Source organism: Tyto alba, unplaced genomic scaffold (assembly GCF_018691265.1).
Source record: "Tyto alba isolate M040663 unplaced genomic scaffold, T.alba_DEE_v4.0 Super-Scaffold_9, whole genome shotgun sequence".
Taxonomy (NCBI): Eukaryota; Metazoa; Chordata; class Aves; order Strigiformes; family Tytonidae; genus Tyto; species Tyto alba.
Genome location: NW_024881330.1, coordinates 25,829,407 through 25,850,474, shown reverse-complemented (window position 1 = coordinate 25,850,474; position 21,068 = coordinate 25,829,407). Strand labels below are relative to the sequence as shown.

Here is a 21,068-nt window from a genome sequence, read left to right as displayed (position 1 = left end):
CAGCCTTGAAGGACTGAGCATAGCTGGCTGCTATTCTATGCATGTTTCTATCAAACTTGAGTAATGGTCTCTTGCTTTCAGATGCAGTTTTCCATCAGCATTAACATTTCAGGGAGAAAAAAATAAGAACATTTATAATGTAGCTGAGAAGTGATGATTCTGAATGCTGAGAATCTTCTTCCTCCTACTTAAGTCTTTTTCCTCCTCCAGACTGAATTCCGTTTTAGTGAATACACTTAACCTGAACTCGTGTAAACTGCCTGAGACATTTATATAAGCCTGCAGCTGACAAATGCTGTTGTGGGGGAATTTTCTGTTGGCTGCAGGCAGTGTGAGAGAAGCCTCCTTTCCCTTCTTGCTTTGGTAATCGGCTATCAGTTCTCTTGTGAACAAGTGTCCCCACATACTAAACCCAATAGCGAAATAAACTGCATGGGTAAAAAGATTTTGGAATGCTCAGGTCATTCCTTCCTCTTCCACTTTGCTATGTATGCTGGGGTTTGATAGCACGTTAAATAGATTGTCTATTGTGGGCACACTGGAAACTACTCCTGTGTAGATGCTGTTAACATTTATTTGTACTAAAACATTGTTCTGCATGTTGTGTGCTCACTCTCAAGTTCAGTTTATTGTAAAGTTGAAACCGAGTCTGGTGGCTATTTGCTGAGAAACTCTGCTTGTAGCCTAAGTATCAGATCTTTTCATTAAGCTTGAATTCCCTTTTGGTTGCCTCTTTAAAGGTTAAACTCATCTGTACTGTTAATTTCTGGGAGGGACTCTTCAAGTCTTCCGATCTTTTGTTATTTAAAATATTAAGGAGAGACAGAATCAGAATGCTACTACCACGGTGTAAGTTACATTCATATAATGTGGCAGTCAAACACCAGGGCATCCTGTATACTGTCTCCAGCAAAATATCCAATTAATATTGCCACAGTTGCAGGAGAGGGACAGTATTCTCCTTTTTGCATGCAGTCCCTCAGTTGTCCAGGTTTGTGCTGTTCCATTTCACAAGGTTAAGTTCCACATGTTTTCCTCTTCTTTGTGTATCCTTGATTCTTTACTCAGAAGATCTATGAATTCAGATACTTGTGGGCCTTTCCTTCAGAAACAGCTTTTGTAAAACAAAATACTAATTTGTGAGTCTTGTTGAGAGGATGCAAAACCAGCAGAATACATGCTGCTTTCCATCTCACCCCAAAGGCTCACCATCTACTCAAAATAAGCCTGGTTACTGTGTTTTGGACATCCTCTCTGTCTTGCTGTAATTTCTTCCAAATTGCTATTGTTTTTTGCCCTTTATACCCCAGTCAGAATTTTTGTTGTTTATCCTGCCGAATCCCAATCCCTGTCTAAATCATTCTGTAAATTGTTTGGATACTGCAGCCAAAATAGTGAAACTAATAATTCTGAATATCTCTTACATCTTTCCTCAGATATGGATTTTCTTTTTTCCTTCCTGTTGCTTTTCATTGCAACCACCTGCTGAATTAAATCTGTGTAGCCATACAGCAAACGCCCAACAAGCAGGACACCACGTGATGTTTGCAAACTGGTACACATCTTCTCTTGGGAACTATCACTACTATTTTTGTAGAGGTTTTAGGCTTAAGACAAACCAGTAAAGCTTGAATGGCCAACCTGTTTGTGTATGTGTGAGAGGTCCAACTGTGCCACTTATACGCTACTTTTTTTTAGGTATCCTCCCCACAACAGTACTGGGTCAGGTCCATGCCCCTGATGATGACGACTGGGATCACAAAATCTACCAATTTGAAGGGAAAACATCGAGGTATTTGAAGAGAAAAATCAGAGTTGCGTGAAGCGTATGGAAAACTTGCCCACATACAAAACTGTAAAAAGTATTTAAACTGCCTTTTTCTGAAAACAAGTGTGCAAAAGCAGTTTGTTGGTTAAACGCTTGTGTGTAGCTCTCCAAAATCCCTTCCGAGTGTAAGCCTGAAGTAAATAATTCTGCATGACAAACTAGTTCACTTCCTATTGCTTGATGGGCTAGAACACCATTCTAAATCCCTGTTCACAGTCATACCCATAATCAGTATCAGTGAGCCACTACAGCAAAAACACCCACTAACTCCCATCCTCCTTCATCCAAGCTCCCAGACAGATGGTGTTTCTGTGTCACCACTGGTTTTAAGACCTTATTTGTATTGGATGTATTCACACCAAAGTGTCTGGACTGTGACAGAGGTTGAGATGTACATGTGTCTTTCGGAGGTTTTGACAGAGGTGTAACTCTCAATTAATCTATCTAAACTAGGAGTTTGCACTGTTTCCAAAGTTATGGCTATAGCAGCCTGAGTCTTCCTACACAGTTAACAGGGCATAGAAGCAGGAAGAAACCTCCTTGATACACTGGTGAAGAGTCATTAGGAGCCAACTGAAGGCATTGTAAAAGAGTTCTGTTCTGCTCTGTCCTTAAATGAGGTAACACATCTGTCTTCTTCGACAGCTTTCCCAAAATAAAGTAGATCAGAAAAAAAACATCAGTGATGATAATTACTACTTAGTTTTTGAAATTCTCATGGCTTGTTCCTTGGCTTAATTCTTGTTACAGGTACTTTATCCTTAATGATAACTCAGGTTTGCTGACTATTAAAGAAGGAACCCCACCAGGAACATACAACATAAGAGTTAGAGTCATTGATGGAGTCTGGCCAGATGTTGTCTCAACTGTAAAGGTTATAGTGAAGGAAATCAAAGATGATGCCCTCCATAATGCTGGTTCTATACGAATAAAAGGTAAGCAATGCAATGAAGTTCACTAGGACCATCTTTAATGGTCCAATCTACCTCTTTAATGTTACTGCTGTATTACTTAGAATTCAAATGCTCTTAGACATGGGATGAGAGTTAATAGTTTTCTAGATAAAGGTTTGAAAATGCATCTTTGTTTGAATAGTCCTCTGATGCTAATGTGAAGGAGCACCTACAGAGCAAAAAAGATAGCAAGAAATGCTTGTCTGATGCAGAAGAAAAAGATGAAAGATTTCTATACCAACTTTTTAACAAAACAGTAATTTATATTTCAGAAAAACATTTTGTTTGAACAAGTGTATTCACCAAATTGTTTCAGTCTTTGTGGAGAAGTAAAATCTTCTTAAACATGTTTCTGATTTAAAAGAATAAAAAAAAAAAAATTAGGAAGAGTCAAAAAGCTTCAGAACACAAGCCCTGAGCAGAAGCCAGCATGGAAAATTTCATAGCCTAAAAATAACAATACTCCTGAATTTGCAGTTGAGTCCATCTTTTGCAACCATAAAATTTATTCTGTGTTGCTCCTCTCCTTTATTGCTACAACAGTTGTGAGATATGTGTTTGTCAGTTTTTTAACTTCTATTACAGATATCACTCCAGAGGAGTTCATATCCCAATTCCCTGAAAAACAGAGTAAATACTATCAGATGAAGAAGCTGCTTTCAGAAATTATATCAGTCCAACTAGAAAACGTTCACATTTTCAGTGTATTAAATAGCCCAAGTCAAACCCGAGGGGTTGATGTTTGGTTTGCAGTTTATGGTCCACCTTATTATAAAGCAGAAAAACTTAATGGCAATGTAGCAGCCTCCAGAGCGTGGGTAAGTATCTGTATTACATATGAAACCACAGCATCTTGTCATTGTGTCTATTCAGATAATATCCATTGCCTAGTGAATGCACATACTTAGAATGACTGAGGGAGTAATGTGTGAGAAAAATTGATAGTTTTAATCAGTAAAGTCAAACAGGCCTTTAGCACTTAGATTAGAAGTTTCACATATGAATGTTTTAAAAGCCAGCCTATAAATACTTATTAAGTCACCCAAACACAATGAGCTTTTAGGAATGTGAACATGTTTTTCCTATTGAAAAGACATAAAACTCTATGTAAATTATGTGTTTGGCTGTTGCTTTTCTACATGGTGTCTTAATGTTTTGATTTTTAGTCCTCTACACAGAAATGTTCTGTAGCTGAAACTCACAAATGAGTCAGAATTTCCAACTTTCTGAGTTAAGGGGGCAAAGTGGTAAAATAACCACTCTCCAGTGGAAAACTAGGTTGGAAATGTGCATTGACAATTTAGTAAAGTTCCTGCCTCTCTTGCAAAAAAAAAAAAAAAAGTATTGGTAAGAGTCAAATGACTCGCTCTGTTGGAAATGTGTTTGTTGGTGCACAGAGTTATGTTTAGAATCAGTGCTACAGTACCAACTCACTCTTGCCTATTTCTTCACTGCCTAATGCCTGGCCACCCTTCCCAGTATTTTTAAGACAGAAGTCCAAATTAAAAATACAGCTCAGATGTTATGTAAATAATCCATCAGAACCATCAGTGATTAAAATTTATCCAATCGTCTTATAAGGAATATGATGATGTTTTTGTCCTCTAAGTGCTTACTCATGCTATAACTGACTCATACCAAGGCTTTGGCCTGAACAGATGCCAGGTTGATCTGCGTTTGGCTGGATAGAGTGAGGTAGATGTTGGAAGGAAGTGGCAGAGCAACTAGTTTTGAAAAGAAATAAGACTTGGGCTTTTCATTGCTATCATTTGTGAGTTTCCTTTCTGTGGAAAAGTCAGATGAATGCAACTAATTGTTCTCCACAGCTGGAAAACATCTTGGATATAAATATCACCCAGATTGGCATTGATGAATGTGTGACTGCAAACTGCACTCATAGCGGCGGATGCATCAGCAAGCATGAACAGAGTCATATGCCAACAATAGCCACAGCTGGAAGTGTTTCACTGGTGTCCGTGACAGTGCTGAGTCGTGCCCTGTGTGGCTGCGTGGCTCGGGAGAGTCCTCATCTCTCCTGCTCCTCATACCAGACAAACCCTTGTCTCAATGGTGGCACGTGTGTGGATACTGATTTGGGCTACAGGTTGGTAAAGCTTTGCCTGGTGTGCAAGTAAAATGCTTCTAGTTCAGTTTGTAAGAAGGATGACTGGAAGCTTGAGGAGGCATCACTGCGTGTCTTCTCACTGGGGCAAATCTGAGTTTTGTTATACTTCACGCACAGGTCTTGCAAAGGTCTGTACTTAGGTTCATCATTGTCTCCAGGAAAACCTTGGGAAGTTTGCAGGCTGCAATGGTTCCATTAAATCCACTCTTCAAAATGCTCTTATTTTGTGCAGCCTACCCTAATGCTGTTAGATGTTTTAATCACATCACTTAATAACCTCTTCCTCACATTTCTTGCCTCATTTTTTCTTCAAAAATGACATCTCATAGATAAAATAGGATAAAGATGAAAAAAATGATGGGGCTATACTAGTTCAGAATGAGCCTGGTCCCCTTCCAGAAGGCAAGCCTTAAGCCTGTTTGCTTAAAAGTGGTCATCTCAACGTAGAAAAGCAGAAACCACTGGCCAGCCTCTTCTGAGCACCCTTGATGGGGGTGACAGGACTGAAGCTGCAGAAGCCCTGGTCATGGTTAACATCTGAGTCTGACGTTGCTGCTCAAATGTAATCAACCAGGGACATTTTGTGGCCCAGAAGCTCTTGGTAGGCTCTGCCACCTAACATTTGCTCAACTCTGAGGTTTCTTTGCTTCTGCTCCATTTTCAGTAATTTTGTGAGTGACCTTTTTCTGAATCCTAGCCCTGTCATTCTGCTCTCAGTAGGTACTAGCAATATATGGGAAGCAGAAACTAAGAAATAGGGGCCCAGCTGGTCTCCCTCCCTGTCCGCCTGCCCATTTCTGTTGCTCCTTTGGTTTCCCCCTCACAGGTTTTGTTATTGTCATGGTGTGATACACTTTTCTACAAAATCCCCAGAGTATTAAGGAAAGAACCCCAAACATCTATTTTTCATATTGTAAAGGAAATAAACCAGCAAGTAGCTTGCAATAAGAGTGAAGATGTCAAGATCTATGACTGTCACACCTCTTCTCATTTTTTCTGGGTGACAGTACCTTCCTACACCCTTCCTGCAGAAGTTCCAGTTGGACATGAGTGGAAATTTTTTCACAGTGAGAACAATCAGCCATTGGAATAGTCTCCCCAGGGAAACAGTAGATTCCCCAACATTGGACAGTTTTAAGATTCAGCTGGACAGGGTGCTGGGCCATCTTGTCTACCCCATCCTTTTGCCAGGAAAGGTTGGACCAGGTGATCCTTGAGGTCCCTTCCAACCTGGTATTCTGTGATTCTTTTGCTGTGCCTGTCAACACCGCAAGTCATTATAAATAAGCTGATAACGAACCCTAGTGAAAATCGGGTTTGTTTATTTTTTTTGCTAAAAAGATTAGAGGTTTTCATGTGTTTTTTATATTACAATGGCTCCACTGTTTATTCACAGAATATTCTGGCATAGACATCATTTAGAACTAAAGTTATATTGTGTTTGTACAAACAGACCAGTAGGGAAAATTTTATGATGGGAGTTTTGCTAGTGCTTAATACATGCTATGGTCGAGACAACATGGGCTCTTGTGTTTGAAGTTGACGGTCCTGTTGTGGAAAGAGCCCTTTGAGATTTGTGCTTGGATGGTGGATTTTTGCTTTTATTTTTTTAATAGATGCAAATGTTCTGCAAATTTCCATGGACCAGACTGCCAGCAGACAAAACACAGCTTCAGAGGCCACGGTTATGCCTGGTTCCCTCCTCTTAAACCTTGCTTTGAGAGCCGCATCTCTTTAGAGTTTATCACTGAAGTCACTGATGGCCTTCTGTTGTACTATGGACCAGTGACACAAGGACCTCCTGAAGAACGGCAAGATTTCATTGCATTAGGTTAGCAACTTAAAGAGTATTTGTTCTTTGTGTTTGTGTGAAGGTCAGATTCTACGTGTTGAAAGTACTAGTCGATAGGACTTTTTATAAATGGTTCAGAAGGTGAGTTTTGGAGAAAAAGGAGAATGCAGAACAATTTACCAGCATGCCCAGTTTGTATCCTATGTTGCAAGTTGGATTTCTTTGAACTGGCTAAAGAACTCCAACTAAAATCTAACTGTAGCAGCCAGTTCAACTGGGCTTGAGTGGAAACATGCTTCATGCATATCCAATAATTCTTTTCTTTGCAGAGCTCTCTGGTGGCATCCCATCGCTGACTGTGAGCCACAGCTCTGGCAAGCATTTCCTGCAGCTGTCACGAAAAGTTAATGTTGCAGATCGCCACTGGCACAATATAAAAATTATAAATGATGGAAAGGCAAGTATAAATATGGACAATCCTGTGGAAGCATGAATTCATGTACCTAATTATCCCTCCCTAATCCTTCCTCCCTTCTGTAGAGCTCTTTCATCAATCAGTCTTTCATCATCTCTGCAACAGCAGGGATTGAAGTTTGTCAGCTCAGACATCCTCTTAGTCTTAAGGCTGTGAAGCAGAACAAGGCTTGGAGAAGTCAGATTCAATTTTGAGATGGGCCTTGCGAATTTTTTTGTTTAATGATCATATCTATCACTTTGACCACAGAGTTGTGATAATCCAGAGGCTAAATGCTTCCTGGACTGATGGGTGAAATATCCTTAATTTCTCTGAGCAGGAAACTCTGCCCCACCAAGTGCCTTTAGACATGCAGCACAAAGGAGATGGATATGCTTTTGTATAAGGGAACGTCTTGTTTTTGTGAACATCTTGCTGATATAACACTGGTGGAGGCATCTGCTAGGCTCACCCTTCCTCTCCTTCACAAGACAGGCTGGGGAGGCATGTCAGGATCTGGGATGGGGAGCCTGGCAGACTGTCTCCTCTGCTAGATTGTCTCTCTGGGTTCTGATTTGTCAGAAAACTCAGAAAATCCCATCTTCCCTCTACTGTGTCAGTGACTTGGCGTGGTCAAGGTAGAGTCAGATCTTTCTTTTGTGTGGCTTCTTAGGTATATGCGATGTGAAATAACCTTCCAGATGTGGAAATGTTTCATCATTTTAATAAAGTTTCCTGCGCTGTAATTACTAGTTACTATTCCCCCTTCTGCTAAGTGAAAGAAAATATGTAATTAAAATGTATGCATGTCTCTTGGTGCAATTGTTTTAAATAATGCCTTTCTCTAGAAAGTGAAGCTGATTCTTGACCACTGCGTAAATGTCTCAGCTAGAGACAAGGACAGTGTCACCAAGATCTCCCAAGTGGATCTGTCTGCTTGTGAAGCCTCTGAAGAGACTGTGGGATCTCAAAGGTAAAAAAAAAAATAAAAATAAAAAAAATAAAAAAAAAAAATAAAAAAAATAAAAAAAAAACCAAAAAACAACAACAAGAACTGGAAACATAATTACTCAAAAGATCTAAGGAAAAAGGGAGGAAAAAATCCAGTCAAGTTGCTGTATTTTGCATGCCACTGACTCTTTGTTTCCATCCTTTCCCTTCAGCATAGGTGAGCTCTTCAGTGGCCATCAGCCACTGCAGCTGGGTGGAGTTAAGAAGATTTTGCCTGACCATGATTCACAAAGGCACTTCAGAGGGTTTGTTGGCTGCATACGCAATGTCGTTGTCGATAGTAAGGTGGGGCTACTAACACCAGTCTTGCGTTTACTGCTGTTAACTGTAGTTACTTGATGTGATGCTTCTCTTTGTCCTTTCCCAGGTCTATGATTTAGAGCACCCTGCAGAATCCCTGAACAGTGCTCCCGGCTGTGTTCTTATGGATGAAATGTGTCAGAGCGGTGGGATGGCCTCCTGTGGCACCCATGGCAAGTGTGTTGGTGGTTGGGATTTCTTTAGCTGTGACTGTTCCCCAGGATATGCTGGACCAGCATGTGAAAAAGGTACTGCAAGTTCTAGGGAGAAATTCAGGGTGAGGAGCTGTGGGAACAGCATCAAACATACTGCTCTAAATTTGCCACAACTTTGAACTGAGTAGCATAAGACCATGCTGTACTCTGGGAATGATTTAGATCTGCAGCAATGCAAAGATCCTTCTAATTCTTGTTGAATAAAGATAAAATTACAGGTGAGTGTCTTGTTGAGACTTGCTTTACTTTGCAGGGGAAGTAAGTGGTCAGATGGGTAGTTTTGTCTTTTTTATCACAGCATCTTATTGCTCAGTGGTAAAAGATGAAACATTTTACATTGTGCCTTTTCCTCTGATCATACTGATCACAAAATGTAGTTTAATGAACATGGTACTATTTGTCATCTTGCAGCGGTTATAAGAGTGATGAGGTTGCCATCTTGGTATGTTCTTTTTGTGAAACCTGGGGCACAACCCTGAAGTTATCCTCACACCCAGTTTTCCATCTATAAAATGGGGATAATTGCATTTGTGTCTGTCACTGGAATGAATTGAAGGTTGTGCAATGCCCCTAGACCACAGTAGTGGGTGCATGTGGGGACATAATATGCAGCCAGCTCCAGCAAATGTGTTATCCTGTACAAATTCAGCATGAAATATGTATCAGAGAACAAAAGTGTGCAAGAGTGGATAATGAAGACCTCTGAGACATTGTAAGAAAGTGCAAAATTTTAGCACAATTCAAAAATTTAGGAAATAAATTATTTAACTCCTAGTAGCCCATAGCCATGTTCAGGGTGCAGGGGACACACACTTGAAGTTGGCTCTGTCCTCCCTATCTTAATACCTTCAGCAGCTGTTGCTCTGAAGCAGAAAACAGAAGTGAGTTATAGGTGTTTATTGGGACTTTACCTGCCGTGTCTGCATTCTCCCTCTAGACACAAGGTACAAACAGTGGGGTTGATCATAACAGTTTATAATGAGCACCAGTGCCCCATAACTTTGGGGACTTTATGTAGCATTGGAAGAGAAATATCCCCCTCAGTCCTGCAGTTTGAATGAGCTACAGGTGAGGATAAGCAGCAGTGAGCAGCTGGAAAGGAGAACATGCAAGCTAGTGTTGAACATAGGTCTTGTGATTAATAGATAGAGCCAGTGGTGTATTACACATACCCTTCCCGCTCAATGCACCTACTTTTCCTTCTTGTATACGGAACAATAATACCCTGTGCAGACAGCCAGACCCTCTCTTCCTTTCTTCATCTGCTACACAAGACTTAAAAGGTGAGATGGTAAATTACTCAGCGGAAGTTCCGTCTGTCCAACGGGGTGAGGATGGAAATCATAACTGGCATGCTCTAGGCCTGGAGCTTTCACTGTTCAAAGTGTTTATAATGCTCATGGAAATGGTTAATATAGTTCAGTTATTTCTATTTGTGTTTTGCAGACAGATGATACTGGTTTATAAACATCTGCCTAGATTTAAATCTTACTCTTTTTTACATTAACTTGGGATGATGGTTCACAAGCCCAACTGCTGTATTGGCTGCTACCCCTCACCACTGTGGGACAAACCAAGTGCTCAGAAAATAATTATTCAAAATCCATAAGTCATATCGTGATGTAATAGGAAAACTTTGATTGGTTCCAGCTTCTAATATATTGGGCTGCAAAATGCTGGTATTCAGCTGGTGCTTTATGAATGGCTGAGCCATGCTTGCAGCAAGGATCAGACAGCCAGGGACAGGAGTCACTGTGGTGCCTCAAGAAAACTCATCTCTGCTCATCAGCTAGAGACTGTAGTTGCAGAGACAGTGAAGAAGGGAGAACAGTGGGTTAGGAAGAGTAATATGAGGGAAATAACCTAGAGGAGAAAAGAAAACACACTTAAAGAAAGAAAAAGTGAAACAGTGAGAGAAAAAGAGAGTACAGAAATTATATCTCTTGATCATTTGATATTCCATGTCCTGGGAACTAGACTAAATGCCCCAGGATGAGCTGGACACTTTGGATGTTTACTTGCATGACACTGACCTCAGATTAGATGTTGGCGACCCAACTGATGACTCTTCCTGTTGATTCTTCCTTCTTGATTCTTGAGCTGTTGGTTCTTCCTGTCTAGTAACTAATTTGGACTATGTCTTTATTTTGTAAGAATAAACTTTTTTTCAGCTAAACTGTGCCCAGAACAAGCAGATCTAGGTTTGCTGTCAGGTAGTGAGACTGAAATGGGTGTCTGCTGCGTAAGAGCACCAGGGTCTGGGTGGTTTATTGGTTTTTGGTTTCCACAGAAGTGTACAGTGCAACTTTATCAAACTCTGCTGAATGACTCTCAGATGAATTCCCCAGGATGATGGGGAAATAATTAATTTCAGTGCATTTTCCCTGGTTAAAATAATAAACACTGACTTAATCTCTGTAATAAAAAAAAAAAAAAAAACAACAAAACAACACATGACTCTTGACTCTGCCTGCCCTGAGGCTTTCTCTTGCACCAAGTGCAAGAAGTAAAGTGCCTATTTTCTAACAGTGATGGTTATTAACCACAGGACTAAACTACTGAAAGAAGCATTAGATTGGCTTTTGTTGGTGGTGTCTTCAGATCAATACCAACTACTTTGCTGAAAGATATGTTTCAGATCTTAAAAAAAAACCCATTATTTGGCTCAGTATAGAAGTGTTTGGGTAGAACATGTATCTTGCAATAGGCAGAATGTTAGAGACAGTATCTAATTATTCATTTCCTGCCTAAATTCTGTATCCTTGATTCGATCTTTTTCTCTTAATTATCTTGGCAGTGAGAGGGAGGTACTTTCCATGAGGGTTCATTACATTGCCACAGTTTCTTAAGAACTATAACTCTGACATTCAGAACTGGTTAATTCTCAAGCAGTAGAAATCTGAGGGATCAGTAATTTCTGAGCTTTTCACTTTGTTTTTATGTGCGTTGTGCTTAGTTCTTCCAGAATGGGCTTTTGGAAGGGACAGTTGGATCCATTATGAGCCGAAAAGCATCCTCAGCACTCACAGCACTCGGATCCAGCTGATGGTGCGCACCCGTATCTCTCACAGCACCCTTCTCAGCTTGGCCTCTGCAGATGGGAACGGATACATCCGACTAGAGGTGAGCAGTCCAAAAGCCATTCTATTTCAGTGTGTCATGGTTTAGGCCTGGTTGGCAGCCAACCACAACGCAGCAGCTCTCTCTCCCTTCCCCTCCGGCAATGAGAAGGGACAGAGAGCCAGGCTTGGGGTTCGAGATAGGACTGGGATGGGGAAAAATTCCCCTTTATGATCACGAGCAAAAGGCAGACTCGTTAGGGGAAGGAAAAAAAACCCATACATTTATTGCAGACACTAACAACACATAACAGAGTAGGACAGTGAGAAGCATTGCCACATCTTGAGAACACCTTCCCCCCACCCCTCCCTTCTTCCCGGGCCCAGCTCTGCTCCCAATATCTCTACCTCCTCCCCGAGTGGCGCAGGGGCAGGGAATGGGGGGTGCAGTCAGTGCTGCCACTTCCTTCATCTTCGGTGAGGGGAGTGTCCAGAACTTGTTCCTCCTGCTCCATCGTGGTCCCCCTCTCACAGGAGACAGTCCTCCACAAACTTTCTCTGACATGAATTCCTCCCATGGGCCGCAGTGTTCCCCACACTGCTCCGTCATGGGTCACTAACTTCCTCCGACTGGATTCCCTCCCACGGCTGCAGCCCTTCCCGAGCTGCTCCAGCGTGGGACTCCCCCGCATGCTGCAATCCTCCCAGCGCTGAATTACAGCAGCGGGGCTACCTATTCCCATGAGACCCCGGCCTTCTTCAGGCACAGAACCTTGATCATCTGAGCAGGAACAACAGGCCGTAAATCAGTGTCTGCTCCACCGTAGTTCTTCATGGGTGGCAGGGGGGGCCGCCCTGCCGTCTCACCACAGGATACAGGGGGGTCTCTGCTCTGGCACACCTCCCCCCTCCTTTCTTCCTCCGTTCCTCCACTGACCTTGGTGTTCATGCAGCTGCAGCAACTCCTCCTCACAAGTCCCACTGCTTGTCACCACGTCCCTTCTTAAATAGGTTATCGCAGAGGCGCAGCCGATTGGCTCAATTTCCCAAACAGAAGTGGAGCTGACGTGGAGCTGGGGGAGCTTCGAGAAGCTTCTCACAGGGGCCGCCCTGATAGCCCCCTCCCCTGCCACCAAAAAACTCCACCACTCACTCAACCCAGGACACAGTGCTCTTGAGTTTTCATGGAGTACCCTAGTAACAGAAAAAGATGTAGTTTCTAATTAAGGATATATATTCTGTAATGTAATAAAGAGAAAGAATCTTTCATATGAGGGTATCTACTCTCATTTGTGTCGTCCTTCTCAGTATTAGCCTTTCAGAGCATAGATTCTAGTTGTTTCACTGCCTGCAAAATGTATAGGTGAGTGCATGTGATACACATGAATGGGGAAGATTGTTTTATCCAGTTTGCCTTCTCCCTTTGCTTCTACCTGTCTCTGGCTGTAAAACCTGCCTCTATATTTTTGTTGCTGTTGAAAAAAATGTCAGGATTATATTAGCTAGACAGAGGCTAATTATTCTAATTGTAACAGAAGGGTCCGCTGGGAAGACCTAGAGGTAGATACCAGTAGGGAGAAGACTGATAAAAAGGCTCATGTGAGTTAGAAGAGCAGCCTGTAAATAAAAAAGTTGATAATTCCCGGACCTGCAGTTTTCTTGTGTTAATTTTCATCCAGGAGAAAAGCACTTAGAAACAAGAGTGCCATTTTCATTTTAAACATTCAGGTCCATTTCTTGAGGCAGGACTGTGTAATAACATTTAGAAGTGCATTTCTGTTATTAAAGGTCTTTATCATCTTCCTCTAGATGGTTGAAGGTTTCTTTAGCGTTAACTTCAGTTTGGGGGACAAAAATCACTCTCTGACAATGAAGACACAACATATAAACAATGGCCAGTGGGTTCTTCTGACCATGGAGCGCTACAACAATGAATTTACCCTACGTGTTAACGGTGGTGGAGGGGATCAAGAAGTAACCTCTGTCTTGGGTACAAACAGATGGTTTGAAATGGATTGGGCAAGCATCGTGTTAGGAAACCACCTTCCCAATCATTCAGAGAGTGATTTCCAAGGTAAGTGATATGATGGATTTCTAAAAAGAGGGAATTAAAGCCTAAAAGTGGCATCTTTGAGTCTACTGGAGAGTCTAAAACCTGGATAAGAATTCCCATGGAGACTACTATGCCCATGAAATCCCACCTCCTCTACTAGGGAATTCAGAGCCAATGTTCCAACTCTCTATTTGCCATTTTGTCTGATCCTAGTAAAGATGTGACATTTCCTGTAGATATCAAAAAATAGCACTTCAGATTTTTATTTCCCATGCTAAAGGCCCCAGGCAGGAAACTCATGCTGCAATCTTCACTCCCTTTTTGCCTCAGAAGGGTTTAAGAAACAGACACAACACCTCCTGGTAGGAGGAGAAGGATTTGCAAGGCATGGTGCTGTCTCCATTTCCTGGAGTGGAGTACTGGGATTTTGAGATTGTGGCTAACAAGAAGACAGCTTTTTCCATTCTGTTGCTTCTCATTCAGCTCCACTTTTAAGATTATATTTTAAATCTAGATTAATTTATTGGAGCTGTTCTGGTTCATAGCACAGTTCTGCTAAACAGTTGCATTGGTACAACCAAGCTGTCCTGGAGAAGTATTGTCAAACTGTAGATCGGCCAGAGCACTTAGGCACATGTCTTGTAGCTCTTCTAAAATGGAACTGATAACCAGGATAAGGATCTTTTTTTAAAATGTTTAGGTTTTCTACAATGCTCTAAGGTGTCCTGCACACGTGCTGGGGACAAGGCTTGAGGTGGGGAAGTTGCTAACTCAATGTATTTCTCTGTCTACTCCCCTGCTTTGATGCAGGTTGTATGCGTGATGTCCGGCTGAATGGTCAGCCACTTCTCGTGGAAGGCAAAAGCACAGAGTTTGGCTTAATTCTGAGGCGGCAAGGTGTCACAATGGGATGCCATTCCAGTGCCTGCAGCAGCCACCCCTGCTACAGCCCTTTCCTTTGTGTAGACCTGTGGAGAAAATATGAATGCCGGTACATTAAACTTTTGTTTTCATCTAGGGGTGGTTGGGAAGCTCTTTCTTTTCACCTTAGTTCAGGCAACTTGGTTCTAATATTGAAACTCCTTGCTGCTGTTGGCCAGAAAGTGGCATCCCCAGGACAAATCCTTCTTTCAATCTCATCTCCCATCATGGACCAGACTTGCCTTTTCCTACAAATCTGATATGGAACCTATTTATTCCACCATTTTTTGCATGGTGAGAAGATCACAGGCCAGTGAGGAAGTGAAATGCTCTTTGATAAAAAGTGGATTGCAAAAGCTTTGGTCTCTCCTTCTCTGTGTGAAAATATTTATATTCTCATATAGCACATATATATTGTGTATATATATGTATAAAATATATATTGCACATGCAATATATATCTGTATATACTTTCTGTAAATAAGTTGAAACTAATCATAATTTGTATGAAACAATGATACTTTACAAATTAGACTGTCACAAAACTGGATTCTAAAATTGGCTGTCCAGGGTCAGAACAAAAGCCCACCAGCTGGTATCTTACACAGTTAGTTCCTTGAAGAAGATCCACTCTTTAAAGAAAAATTTCAAAATATATACTAAAACATGAAAATCAAAATACAGGCATTTCTGTTAAAAAAACCAAACATATATACATACAGGTCTGAGAGAAGAAGCCACTTTAATTCCTTCAATTCAGCCAAAATTTGGTACTTCTGAGGCCTGGTGATTCATTGCTGAAAGAGGCTGTGAGATGGTCTTAAGTGTGCCTTGGGACGCTCCTTTCTTCAGTGTGCTTGTGAAAGAACTATATGCAGACTCCTCCATTTATTCACTAGCATTTCTTCTTTGGATTGCAGAAAGCAGGTCTGTGCCCTCACAGTATTCTTCCATGGCCTCTCCAATTACATAGCAGAAGAAATCACTTTCTCTGCAGTCCTGAAAGACAAGACGGGTTATTCTGAGGAGGTCAATGACATCTGTCCCAAAGGTCCAAATGAACATTACAGAGCTTATCCTAAGTGCTTTCTAGCCCTTTTCCCATTGATCTCAGCTATTTCCTTCGAGGGGGTTTGAACACGTCTGTAGAAAAAGGGTTAGTCTCTTCAGAAGCTGATGAATCCCTTTCTTAAGAAAAGAGTGAAGTTCTGTGTATCTTTTGAATAGGGAAAGAAGAACATGTGTACATGTTTTCATAATCCTACTAGCTCACTATGTTAGACTTGACATGTATTTCATACTCAGTGTGGATTTGTGGTTTGTTTGAGAAGACTTTAATTATTGGCTTTAAAGAAACACTAACTAACTTTGCACAAAATGACATACAACTCCTGGTGGTTTGCTCGCCCAAATGGTATCTTCTGCTTTTGTTGTTCAGGTGTCCAGCTGGGAAGGTAGAAGTGACTGACAGCCTTACAGGGCTCAGACACTGTACCTCATCACCTTGTGGACACTGGACCTGTAGGAATGGTGGTACCTGTGTGGCTCAATCCCAAAACAAGACTATCTGCCACTGCCCTGAAGGTTACAAGGGGAGATGGTGTGAGATTAGCCAGGTGAAGGCTGGAAGACCCATTGGACTCAGCTCTGGCTCTATTCTGGCAATCAGCATGTGCCTCCTTGTCTTCCTAGGTAGGAAAGCAAGTACCTTTTTTCTTTCTTTGTATTCTTGTACCTTGCTCCATTGAATTAAGTCTGCTTTACCCTTAGTTATTGTGATCAGTGTTTCACTTTTTCTGGAGATCACCAGTTGGGAGTTCATCTGAGGCTAAGAGACAGGCATCAGCACACAGTTACAGTTTACTTGCTTCTAAGTCAGTTCAATCAAATTTAAGACTTCTTTTAGAATCACTTATTTTCAATCCTCCTTAAGTAAGAGCTTTGCATATGTGTGTGCAAATCTGTGTGAAGCCACATTCCTCTGAAACTCCCACCTGCCCTGAGCCCTTACATTTATAATAGGTAGAACCTATGGCTAGTACCTGCTATTCACATATTAGGAAGGAAGAGATCTTCCTCTAGAAAGTTTGTGATCTTAACAAGGCAAGCCTCATTAAGAGTGGGGGGCAGAAAGAGATGTTCGCAGTGTGTCTGGTTTCAGGTGCACTTTGGCTGAAAAGTTAGTAACGCCATAAAACTGTTTTCATATTTATAAACTGCATCCACATCTCAGAATAGTAAAGACTCCATGATTATATTACACTTGTAACCTTCATTAAAACAGTGTTTTACTTACTTTGGGTATCTTATTTACTCAGGATTGGTGAAAGGCCAGAGATTGGCCAAAATGCCTTCTATTTAAATGGATTCCTTTAGGTAAGTAAAATACCCTTTTAATGAAGTTTATGATGTAATATAGATAGATGATTCTTTACATTCCTGAATATAAGTTGTTTGTATATTAACAATTACACATTTCTTACCTGGAAATTTGCTTGTCAAATTAAGAGTTGATTTAATATCTCAGGAGTCATATAGCTACTTGTTTATCACGCATCATACTTTGTCACATCATATAACATATATGTATCCTTATTTCTTCCAGCACTCTTGGTCTCCTATACGGTGTGGAGTCAGTGGGGAAGTTCAGGGTTTCGGAAAGGAGGAATTTACCACATTCCTGAAGAGCATGAAAGCTGGGAGAATGTTAGAGAAAATGTCTTCAATTACAATGAAGAAGGAGGTGGAGAACGTGACCAGGTATGGTGCAGCTTCAGTCCGGTCTTTGCAAATCTAACCTCTCCTCACCTTCATTTCCCAGACTTTTTATTTAACTTAGTGTCCTTATCCAATTGGCTGCTTTTTTTTTTTTTTTTTTAACCTGAAGTACTCATGAGTAGGAAGCTTCTATTTCAGCCCAATCTGTGCCTTTCACAATGCTGGTCATATGTGGCTGCCTTTGAGGAGGCAGCTCGGGATACAGCATTCTTGCTTTAGCTTAAGACTCGTTACACAAAGGGATTTGCTATCCTCTGAACTAGGGCCTCTCTTCAGCTTGTAGAAAACTCACAGAATCCAGTTTTGTGTTGCATTGAATTTTAAAACCTTTTTTAGAACCTGTTTCTTTTTGTGTTGTTTCTCTCTGATATTTGCACTTTTTTTTTCCAGAATGCTTACAATATAGATGAACTGAAGAAACCTCTCCATACCGTTCCCCACTTCTCCTTGAGAGCAGCTGCTCCACACTCCAGGACACCCACTGGCCCAAAAAGAGACTCACTCCCAAAACATGCACATCCGAAACAATCAACATCAGCTGTTACCAGCATTCCAGACTTCAAGGAATATGTTTCTCAAATCATCTGGGATGCAGACAACGATCTACAGAATCTTCCAGCTGACACTATTCATTTTTATTGCTTAGAAGGGCAATGCTCTCTAGCAGGGAGCCTTAGTTCCTTAGACTCCATTAGTGGTGATGAAGATCTAAATTATGACTGCATCCAAGAGTTGGGGTCAAAGTTTGACAAGCTTAAAGAACTCTACGAGGTCTCAAATGAACATTTGTAACCAGAGTTAAAGGAACTTGCCCCATTGCCATGATGTATGGACACTGCTTTTAAAAATGCCCCTTTTCATATATAAGGTACATCAAGTAACTTACCTGATGCAAGTTTTTAGTTACAGTAGTATGATATACTCACTTTTCCCAGGAGTGATAATCTGAATAGACTTTTTATATGCACTGTACAAACAGCTATTTAATGGTAGAAGTGCAAAGACTTTTAAAGCATGAATTTTCTTGAAACCTTTGGAATGTAGGATTTGTGTAGAATAGCATTATGATATCCTTTTTTATTTGTGTAGACTACAGTGACTTACTAGAATGATCCTGGATGCAAGAACTTGAATTATTTCTCCCTAGTATTAATATGAATCCTATCAGGTGGGTAACAATGGGTAGGACATTTTTTTTTTTAATTGCATTTATTTTAGACTGTGACATAATTATTACAAATGTTAAATATAAAACATTTTAAATTTCTGGTTTTCTTGTCAGCTTTTGTCTTACTGTCCTAAACTGTAATCTCCCTTGACATCACACATACCACTTCACTCACTATTACAGGCTGACCAACTGTGTGAGACTTTTTCTGTCTGAGCCTTTTTCTACTTACCTGTAAAGAGGGGAAGAGAGTGGAAAGATTTTAACTGTGAATAGCACTTTGCTGGTGTGACAACTTTACACTCTTAAAAGTGGTTGTAAGACCTGGGGAAAGTTTCTGTTCAGTAAGGTTTTATCTCCAACTTTGCTTTTCACATAGAACCTTTCTTCAAAGTCTGCAGCTGGAAAACAGAAGAGCCGGTAGCAGGTGTGAAGAGAAGCTAGAAAGGCATCCAGGCAAAAGTTAGAACGGAACTCTTTCAGTCAGGACAGGCACTGTAAAAACTGGGATCCTCAAAAAAGAAAACATGTGAAACATACCCTGTTCCCCTTTTCCTACTCTCACTCTCCAAAAAAAGGACTGTGGTTTGAGCATGGAAAGGGAGTCAGGAGCTTCTGAAATCTAAAATTGACTTGAACACTCACCTCTGTGACCATGGGTAAATCACCTTGTTCTTTCCCTTTCTCTCTTACCTCTGAAACAGGGGCAGCTCCCAATGGATGGGGTGGTGTGTGAATGTTAATGAGTGCTTACAGGGTGCTTGAAAGCTCTGACGTGTTAAGGATTTTTTAAACTGTTTTCTAATTATTTTTTTTTAATTACCAGTACAACATGAGACTCGAGCTGTGTTTTTTATTGAAGTCTTGACACTTCCTTTGATTTATAAATACTGTTTTAAAATAAGATCTTTCATCACTAGTCATCATTTTACTTGGCATAAAAAATGCAAATATAAATTAGTTTTGTACCTAGAAGGAAGATTTTGATACTATTAGAAAAAGTATCATTTACACTGAAAATTGATTGAACAAAAACACCATGTGAACTGAAGAAAACAATCTGCATTCATTCCATAAAATTATTTATATAAATGATACTAAAATAGCAATATTTATTAGTGTGATTTGGAGCAAAGAGCCACTCCTTCATGTCAAAGTCTCACATGGCTGGGTATCGATTGTTCTTACAAAGTAATAAAAAGTAAATATGGAAGCTATATTAACATATAGCCACATCTTGCTTAATGTAAATTTTTCATCTTTTCTGAAGATGCATGGCGTGGCAATAAAATACAAAATCTCTTACATCTGGGGATATTACGTATGTTGCTGTTGCAAATGAAAACTGCTGAACCCCAGAACTTCAGTAAGGCAACTGTTCAAAGTCTTGAACTCTTAGAACATTTTCATGAAGTGCATATACATTTTTATTGCTTTTTATTGAGTTGCCTCTTCTGAACTCGGTATCAAATAAAGCTTTGCATAATAATTGGTAAACTGTCTCTTCCAAAAGAGACTAATTTGAACAAGGTGCTACAAATAATGCTAACAAGCCAACTATGATCTCCCAGAGGATTATTTTGTAATTCATGTTTGGAAACTGAACATTTTGCATATGGATGCATTAAACAACTCAGGAAAGTTGAAGCAGTAGTTATTTTTTTTGCCTCAAGTAACTGAAAAGAGCAAGTAACATGCACAACAGAAGATAACAAATTGCGTTGTAGTCAGGACATGTAATGGCCTTCTGTCCTCATGGAAGATGAGAAAGAGGGAAGTTCTTCTGCCTCCTTGGGTCACTTATAGCAAAATGCAGAATGTTTATGGCTGTCCAGCTACATAGTTGAATGGACTGAGGCAGGGACACACCGGGCACAGGTTTGATGCAGTATCCCCTGTTTTGCTTGCTGCAGAAGTTGTAACTGTTGAGTATATGAGTAGGAAAGGAAAAACAGCCTGTTTGCTTACAGCGATGACCGGGGCAAAAGACTTGCATTGTATATCTACATTGAAAACTTGCTGTGCAGCCTTTGTGAACTCTTTTCTTGGTAAAATAGTTATGAAAATCAGCCAGATGACTGAAATAGTTAAAAGCTCCTGCTAGTCATCCTGCTTGCACCTCGGGCATTGACATCCTAGGAACAGGGACCTCTGAAAAGCTTGAGAACCAGCTCCTGGTTAGTTGCAGCTTAGAGTGGCATAGACAGACATGGGCAATGGAAATGTGGACGTCTTCCTAACAGTGGAAGAAGGAACTAGCTGCTTCTGTCACTTCCTTTGATTCTGCCCTTCCTCAGGGATCAAGGTCTTAATTTCTTTGCCTTTTCAGAAGGCATTAAGGTGTGTGCGGGCAGGAGGGTGGAGGATTAGCCACTTTACCCTTGGCTGAGCTGTGGGAGGCCAGCTCTGAC

The 21,068-nt window shown here is 40.8% G+C and overlaps 1 protein-coding gene across 4 annotated transcripts in view; it reads left to right on the top strand.

Moving 5' to 3' along the window:
* LOC104356877 (neural-cadherin-like) overlaps nt 1-19,187 on the top strand; it is a 61,855-nt gene extending 42,668 nt beyond the window's left edge. For 3 of the 4 annotated variants that reach the window (XM_042786208.1, XM_042786207.1, XM_042786210.1), the window contains 15 exons: nt 1,699-1,792; nt 2,579-2,763; nt 3,367-3,599; nt 4,608-4,885; nt 6,523-6,737; nt 7,028-7,155; nt 8,001-8,125; nt 8,316-8,448; nt 8,531-8,711; nt 11,635-11,801; nt 13,547-13,811; nt 14,601-14,781; nt 16,150-16,403; nt 17,317-17,471; nt 17,880-19,187. In XM_042786208.1, the coding sequence (XP_042642142.1) occupies nt 1,699-1,792; nt 2,579-2,763; nt 3,367-3,599; nt 4,608-4,885; nt 6,523-6,737; nt 7,028-7,155; nt 8,001-8,125; nt 8,316-8,448; nt 8,531-8,711; nt 11,635-11,801; nt 13,547-13,811; nt 14,601-14,781; nt 16,150-16,403; nt 17,317-17,471; nt 17,880-18,281 (2,996 nt within the window). In that variant the 3' untranslated portion in view covers nt 18,282-19,187. Of the gene's footprint in view, nt 1-1,698; nt 1,793-2,578; nt 2,764-3,366; nt 3,600-4,607; nt 4,886-6,522; nt 6,738-7,027; nt 7,156-8,000; nt 8,126-8,315; nt 8,449-8,530; nt 8,712-11,634; nt 11,802-13,546; nt 13,812-14,600; nt 14,782-16,149; nt 16,404-17,029; nt 17,088-17,316; nt 17,472-17,879 lie in introns of those variants that run through there. The other variant, XM_042786209.1, reaches the window with a different exon arrangement.
* The last annotated feature ends 1,881 nt before the right edge of the window (nt 19,188-21,068 follow it).